This window comes from Tursiops truncatus, chromosome 15, assembly GCF_011762595.2.
Source record: "Tursiops truncatus isolate mTurTru1 chromosome 15, mTurTru1.mat.Y, whole genome shotgun sequence".
Classification (NCBI taxonomy): Eukaryota; Metazoa; Chordata; class Mammalia; order Artiodactyla; family Delphinidae; genus Tursiops; species Tursiops truncatus.
Genome location: NC_047048.1, coordinates 9,316,140 through 9,323,350, shown reverse-complemented (window position 1 = coordinate 9,323,350; position 7,211 = coordinate 9,316,140). Strand labels below are relative to the sequence as shown.

Below are 7,211 nucleotides of genomic sequence, written 5' to 3'. Positions count from 1 at the left end.
GTGCCTGGCACTGCGCAGCTTGTGGGATCTTAGTTCCCCAACCAGGGATTGAACTCGAGCCCTCAGCAGTGAGAGGACGGAGTCCTAACCACTGGATCACCAGGAAATTCCCCCTGACCGTTTCTGAGCAGAAGAATGCTGTAGAAAGAGCAGCTACTCTTGCAGCTGCTGAAGGCTGGACTGCTGTGGAAGCCAGCTGAGACCTGAGACAATGTCGCCACTGCCACCACTACCCCAGACTGGTCAGAGAAGACGGCAGCCAGTCAGTGCTCCAAAAGGAAGCGACTTCCCTGCACGATGTGCTGACGGGGGTGGGAAATAAAGGTCTTATTTATTTCTCTGCTGGTAAATGGGGGGCGGAGGTGAGCAGATCTGAACCATTTCAGCTCAGTGCAGCAAATGCCCCCTTTAGTACAAACACCTGGCCTCCCACCTTGACTCGCAGACCAGAGGTTACGTTATACCGCTTGTAAGTTATTTGCCTCAGTTTCCTCATCAGTAAAGGGCAGGAGCGGGGGTCGAAGGGCGGGCTGGAAATGACCTCTAGAGTCTCTCCTAGCTCTTTCTAGAGTAGACTTCAGGATTAGTAAGAGGTGCTCCGTCCAGCCTGCCTGGGCCCCCAGCTATAGAGCACGGCGCCTCCAAGCTGACGCCTCGACGACGGGAGCCACTCATGGCGCCCCTCGCCTGCGACCGCCAGCGGCACAGAAAATACAGCATCCGGAGCAGGCCAGGTGCGGGGTCCACAGCGGGCCCAGGCAGCGCCTCCTCGGCTTGGCAAGGATCTGCCCCGCGGCGAGGGTTCAAGCCCCAAACCCAGCACGTCACGAGCTGCGGGAACGTGATTCCCAAAACTCAGGCTCCGACTCCCCGCAAGAATTCTGCGCGGGGAGGGGCCGGGCGGAGCTTAGCAGGGCGGGGCCAGGGTATTGGTTAGCTCCGCCCAGGGCGTGGCCAGGTACGGTGCTCTCGCCTGTGGGCGCGGTGCCCACAGGGTTTCGTAGTGACGCAAGGGGCGGAGCCTGGGGGGGGACAGTTTTCCGGGATTACGTAAGGAAACGTGAGCGAAGGAGGGGCGCTCCGCGATAGGGGGCGGGGAGAAGGCGGAGCTCCAGTCGGAATTGGGCGGGGCTCCGAGCGAGGCGGAGCCGGGGGACAACACGAGGTGCGCGCCGGGAAGGAGATCCGGGAGATGCTCCGCTGGGCCAGCGCCTGGAGGCTCCCCCATAGGAGCCTCGGCCCCTCCAGTCCCAGCTTCTCCAGAGTGCCTGTCGCACCCAGCAGCAGCCAAGGCGGCACCGAGCCGAGGTCAGTCAAGGGTGTCAGGTGCAAGTTCGTCCTTCGCCCCTCCCCCTCCAGTCCAACCCAGATGGCTCCACTTCCTCCGCTTGGGCCCGCCCTCTCCCAGGCCGCTTCGCCAGCCGGCTCAGACCCTTCCCCTACCCTTGCTCCTCCCGCCAGGCCGGTGCCGCTTTCCTACAGACTTCTGGACGGGGAGGCAACCCGCCCGCCCCTCGTCTTTCTGCATGGGCTCTTCGGCTGCAAAACCAACTTCAACTCCATCGCCAAGGCCCTGGCCCAGCAGACCGGCCGGAGGGTGAGCTTCCGGGAGAGGCGGGGACCCGAGGGAGGTGGGGCCTTGGTGGGCGGGGCCCTAGAGGAGGCCGCGGTGTGGCCAGCTTCTCTGTCCTCAGCGCTGGGAGTGGCAGGTCCTTCTCGGCAGAAATTAAAGAAGAGATTGACCTTCTAAGGCTGGAGGCCCCAGGGCAGACCCAGGCCCTAGATGAACCCCATTCATTCCCTCGTGCTTTCACCCATCCAGTCCTTCATTCGTGTTACAGGTCTAAGTGCTGCACCCTAACCTAGGCTCTGCTGTCAGATGCCTAAGCACCAATACCCTACCCCTTAAGGGGGCCAGACCCTGCTTGTTCACCAGGGATGACAGGGGGCTTTCCACCTCGTCCAGCAGCCCGTCCTGCTGTGCTCCAGCTGTTGCCAATTCTTGGTGTCTGCTTTCTCTGGAGTTGCCACCCAGCTAGGCCATACCTCCAGAGACGTGGTCACACTCCTTGGACCTTCTGGCACAGTGGCTCCAGGTTCGTCATCTGGGCCTCCAAGGTCTGAGAACTGGGCCTTCTCACCTTTCGGGCCCTTCTTCCCCTTCTGGATCTCCCCACCACCCCAGGCTCTCCACCTCCCTCAGCCTGCAGATCTGCCAGGCTTTTGGCTATGCCCTGAATGTGGATGCCAGAGCTGCCTGCCTCGCCCACTCCCCAGGTGCTGACAGTGGATGCTCGGAACCATGGTGACAGCCCCCACAGCCCAGACATGAGCTACGAGGCCATGAGCCAGGATCTGCAGGACCTCCTGCCCCAGCTGGGCCTAGTGCCCTGCGTCCTCATTGGCCACAGCATGGGAGGCAGGACAGCCATGCTGCTCGCACTTCAGAGGGTGAGCCGTCTCTATCCAGCGCTTCTTCCCATCCACTGTAGACCCTGCGTGCCCAGCAGGCAACCTGGAACTCCAGTGAGCCTTGGATGGCCAAGTTCAGGATCCAGGAACTAGGCCTGAGACCTGCTATGCCTGCCCTAAGGTCCCCAGTCTGATTCTCTCCCACAGCCAGAGCTGGTGGAGCGCTTGATTGCCGTGGACATCAGCCCAGTGGAGAGCCCGTCCAGCTTGAACTTTCCAAACTACGTGGCAGCCATGAGGGCCATAGACATCCCCGATGAGGCGTCCCTCTCTGGTGCCCGAAAACTGGTGGATGAGAAGCTCAGCTGTGTTATCCAGGTAATACACCCAAGCCCCTGTATGGTGTTGTGGGCAAAGGAAGAGTGGCAGCCCCGGGCCTCACAAGGAGTCCCTCCCACCCGCAACTGCTGGACCCCCACAGAGCATAAGTATGCGGCAGTTCCTGCTCACCAACCTGGTGGAGGTGGACGGGCGCTTTATGTGGAGGGTGAACTTGGATGCCTTGGCCCAGCACTTGGACAAGATCTTGAACTTCCCACCACGACGAGAAACCTACTCTGGGCCATCCCTCTTCCTCCTGGGTGGAAACTCTCAATTCGTGCTGTAAGCCAGGCTGGGTGGTGGGAGGGGCATACCTGACTTATCCAGCCCCCAGCCTGGGGAGGGCTGGGGTGTGGGCAGGGGGTGCCTGAAAACCCAGAAACACCACTAGGCAGGTGGACTCACGTGGCTCCCCATCCCTCCCCGCTTGGCCTCCACTTCTCTCCTTCTCTCTCCATCTTCCTACTTTCACCCCCTCTCGGTGGCCTTCTCTCCGGCGGACAGTCCCAGCCACCACCCTGAGATTAGACGGCTCTTCCCTCGGGCCCAGATGCAGACCGTGCCTAACGCTAGCCACTGGGTCCACAGCGACTGCCCGCAGGACTTCATGGCTGCAGTCCGAGACTTCCTGGCCTAAGGAAGGCCAGAAGGGGACACAAAACCCCAGGCTTCAAGGCCCTGCGGGCTGCTCCTTGTTTCTGCACAGAAGGACTCAGGTGGGCACTGAGAGGGCACAAGGATGCGTCGGGGGTGTGTCAGACCTTAAACTTTAATGAATAAAGTTACTCTTCCCAAGGTCTTGGGCTGAGCTCTCTCACCGCCAACGTCCCCACCAACGCAGGGGGAATCTGACCCAGGGGATCCTGGCAGTTCCAGGGTCCATGGGGGCTCCCAGAGCGCCCCTGGACTCTCTCTGCAGCTGACTCTCGACCTGCTGCCTCACCATCCACTGCATGTCATCCTGGGGGCAGGAGAGCAGGTTCAGGGGCCAGGCTTGTGCCCGTCTGGCCCAGCCCCCTGGGCCCGGCCGGCAGGTCCACCCTACCTCCCAGGCCTCCACCTCCTGCTTCAGTCTCAGCTTCTCCTCCAGAACTTCCAGCAGCTGGGCCTCCACAGCTCGCAACTTGGCTTTGAATATGTCCAACTCAGCCTCCACTGCCCGTTTCCTGAGGGGGCAGAGAGAGCAGCCTGGGCGTCAGAGCCTGCAGATCTGGTTCTGGGCCCTGGGGGTGGACGAGTATGGCCACAGCCCCCGCCTTGTGACAGAGTGGGTATTTGTGTGGCTTTTCTTCCAGGAATGCCTGATGTCCCCCCTTCCCCTCCTGGCAGGACAGAGCCTGAGGGTGAGCCAGCCACCACCCTCCCATCCCCCACAAGCAGCTTCCTCTCACTTGGCAATGGCTTCATCCCGCTCCCGGACGACCTGGTCCAGCGAGGGCTCTGTCTGGGTGTCCCCCAGCGCTCCAGCCACTTGGGATTCTGGGCTCTGTGGTAGGGTGACAGAGGAGGCAGTAGTGGTTTGCGGCTTGCCTGGATGAGGTGCCCCACTTGGCTTTTCCGCCCTGGCCTTGGCCCTGAGGCTGATGTCAGGAGGGGAAGGGTCTGAGACGTTCTGTACCTGCCCCCCAGTGCCCCGGTCTCGTGGGCAGGGGACTGTATCATGCTGAGGGGTTAGTAGGTGTGGCCCCTTCCCACCTAAAGGAAAGCAGAGGGGGCAGGGTGTTTGGACCGCCCCCCTCCACCCCACAAGAGGAAAGGAATTCTCACCTGATCCCCAGGAAAGAGACAAGGTGGCTTCAGAAGGACACTTACCCCTCGAGGGCCCCAGACTGAGAGGGTGGCCTGGTGACTGGGACTCTTGTCAGCAGGGTGGGGCAGGCGGAGGACGTGGCCCTTTGCCCTCCCTTCCTGTCAAGGCACTCCCTGTGAGGCTCCGCCCCGGGTAGGCTGACCATGCCCCTGCCTCCACTCCCGGATCCTGGAACCCTCCAGCCAGACCCAGAGTTTCTTCACCCATTCCTTGTCCAGGCATGCGTGCCCCTCACCTCAAGGGGGCGCACTACTCACATCAGGAGATAAGAAAGGAGTGAGAGCCGGATGACGTCAACGCTGAGAGACAGGTGCCCCAGTCCCCCATGCTGAGGAGTTGGCATCTTGGAAGCTTGAGTGGCATCACCACACATACAACCATAACCTTAGCTCAGCAGAAAACAGAAGGGCAAAAGTTTAACCGTTCCTGGCAAATGCCTCCTAGCACATTGAACTGTCCATCCCCCCTAGCAATATCCTCCAGTATTCCCACAATAGTGCTCATTATTCCTCCAGTATTCCCAACATTCTGATCCTGGAGTGTGGGTGGAGGTGCTGTGCTCTGAGGGGGGGCGGGCAGGGGAAGTCTCAGAATCTCAGTATCCCACACCCCCCCTCGATGTGACCATTGAGAGCACAAGTAACCTCAAACGTGTAAGAGGGCCTCCCCTTTGAGAGGGCTTTGCAGCAAGGTTCCATCTTGGGGATTAGACCCTCAACCCCACTCTAAATAGTACATACTTCCTCCAAGACCCCCCAGGAAGCTCCCTGCAGACATGACTCCTGGTTTGTCTGGGTCCCACTCAACCAGGTGCACCTCTAACAGCCAGACTCCAGTTTCTTTGGTTGAACCCAGGTGAAGAGGTGGAATTGAGCTGTACCCCCAAAAACCCCTTTTGTGGAGGAGATTCATTCATTGTGTTTCTGGAGGCTGCTGTATGTCATGATCCAGACAGGACCTCTGCTCTCGGATCTCTGGGGCTAGCAGGGATGAAGCACAGATATAGTCAGAAAAGGGTGTCAGGGAGTCCAGGGACAGTGGGAGCACAAAGACCCCTCACATCCAGTCACGGGGGTTCCACAGGAGCTTGTCCAATAATGAATCCCGCAGGCCAGCAGGAGTCAGCCAGAAAGGTCTAACACTCATGCCAGGCATTTCTTTTATCTTAACTTTTTACTTTGAAGCAATTTCAAACTGCTCTTCAATGTCAATATATATATATATATATATATATATATATATATATATATATATTCTTTTAGGGTTAAAAAAACTAATATGGTATCAAACATCGCACCCAGTTGTCACATCTCTCTGGTCTCCCTCAATTTAGAACAATTTGCAGCCTTTCTTTGAATTTTGACCTTGACATGTTTGAAAATTACAGGGAACTTATTTTGTAGACTGTCCTTCAATTTGGGTTTGTCCATTTCTTTCTCACAATTAGACCACTGTTATATATTTTGGGCAGAAATATCACAAAAACGATGCTGTGCTTTTTTTTTTTTTTTTTTTTGGCCATGCTGCACAGCTTGCGGGATCTTAGTTCCCTGACCAGGGATTGAACCCAGGCCATGGCAGTGAAAGCGCTGAGTCCTAATCACTGGACCGCCAGGGAACTCCTGATGCTGTGTTCTTGTATTCAGTATCATTTGGAACCATGACGCCTGGTGCTGGTAATGTTGATAACTTGATCATAATTAGTAGGTATTGGGGAAGGGAGGTACTTTAAGACTATGAAACACCCTTTTCTTCATCCCACTTTCACCCATAGGTTTCAGCATCCATTGATGTTTCTTGCCTGAATTAATTATTAATACAATGGTTTGCAAATGGTGATTTTCCAATTTTATCATTTCTTCTACATTTATTAGTTGGCCTTCTATTATAAAAAACTTTTTCTTCACCCCCATTTATTTATTCATTTACTTATTTATCAGATGAACTTGTGATTTCCTATTTTATTCCATAGGTTATAATCCATTCCTATCATTTATTTTGATGCTTAAATTGTCCCAGGATTGGTCAACGGGTGCCCCTTGCTGACCTCTTGTCATTTTGATGTGTCGCATCATTCTTTGGACACGTCCATTCTTTTCTGGCTCAATAAGATATTCCAGGTTCATCTTGTTTTTCCCTGCCCCAGCCCTAGAATTAGCCATTTCAACAAGAATACCTGTTTCTTTTTGCTGGAGAATAATATTTAGAAACCGAGATCTGGGTGTTAGTTGTGCTCAATGCAATTAGGGTAACCTCTACTGCCAGGCCCGCTCAGTAGACACATGTTTATATACACACATAAACATACACATTTATACCTATGTTTATTCCTTTATCTGTGTGATGGTTAATTTTATATGTCAACCTTACTGAGCTGCTGGATGCCCAGATACCTGGTTAAATATTGCTTCTGGGTGTGTCTGTGAGGGTGTTTCCAGAAGAGGTTAGCATTTGACTTGGTGGCCTGGGTAAAGCAGGTGGCCCTCCCTGATGTGGGCGGGTATCATCCAATTCATTGAGGGCCTGAATAGAACAAAAAGGCAGAGCGAGGTTGAATTCTCTCTTTCAGACTGTTGAGCTAGACTTGGTCTTCTCCTGCCCTTGAACT

General features: G+C 55.8%; 1 protein-coding gene and 1 long non-coding RNA gene across 7 annotated transcripts; one reads left to right on the top strand and one right to left on the bottom strand.

Moving 5' to 3' along the window:
• Positions 1-1,134: 1,134 nt before the first annotated feature.
• On the top strand, positions 1,135-3,590 carry ABHD11 (abhydrolase domain containing 11). 3 transcript variants are annotated; one of them, XM_033839923.2, is made up of 6 exons: positions 1,136-1,308; positions 1,462-1,597; positions 2,278-2,451; positions 2,620-2,790; positions 2,894-3,075; positions 3,382-3,590. In XM_033839923.2, exons 1-6 carry the CDS (start codon positions 1,193-1,195, stop codon positions 3,428-3,430), a joined length of 828 nt encoding a protein of 275 aa, XP_033695814.1. In that variant the 5' UTR covers positions 1,136-1,192; the 3' UTR covers positions 3,431-3,590. The 3 variants fall into 3 exon arrangements, with proteins under 3 accessions (XP_073648112.1, XP_033695814.1, XP_073648110.1); XM_073792009.1 differs by having other exon boundaries at positions 1,137-1,308; positions 3,298-3,590; XM_073792011.1 differs by lacking the exon at positions 2,894-3,075 and having other exon boundaries at positions 1,135-1,308; positions 3,298-3,590.
• LOC117308149 (uncharacterized) lies at positions 3,544-4,692 on the bottom strand. 4 transcript variants are annotated; one of them, XR_012326026.1, is made up of 4 exons: positions 4,606-4,692; positions 4,185-4,279; positions 3,839-3,959; positions 3,544-3,754 (listed from the first exon to the last, which is right to left on the bottom strand). It is a non-coding gene; the product is annotated as an uncharacterized lncRNA (long non-coding RNA). The 4 variants fall into 4 exon arrangements; XR_012326027.1 differs by having other exon boundaries at positions 4,561-4,631; XR_012326028.1 differs by lacking the exon at positions 4,606-4,692 and adding an exon at positions 4,412-4,525.
• Between the last annotated feature and the right edge of the window lie 2,519 nt (positions 4,693-7,211).

Bases quoted from the DNA above. Each gene is read 5' to 3' on its own strand.
- ABHD11 (XM_073792009.1), top strand. From the start codon at position 1,193: ATGCTCCGCTGGGCCAGCGCCTGGAGGCTCCCCCATAGGAGCCTCGGC. The intron at 2,452-2,619 runs GTGAGCCGTCTC...TCTCTCCCACAG, and splicing joins TGCTGCTCGCACTTCAGAGG to CCAGAGCTGGTGGAGCGCTT. The intron at 3,076-3,297 runs GTAAGCCAGGCT...TCCGGCGGACAG, and splicing joins GGAAACTCTCAATTCGTGCT to TCCCAGCCACCACCCTGAGA.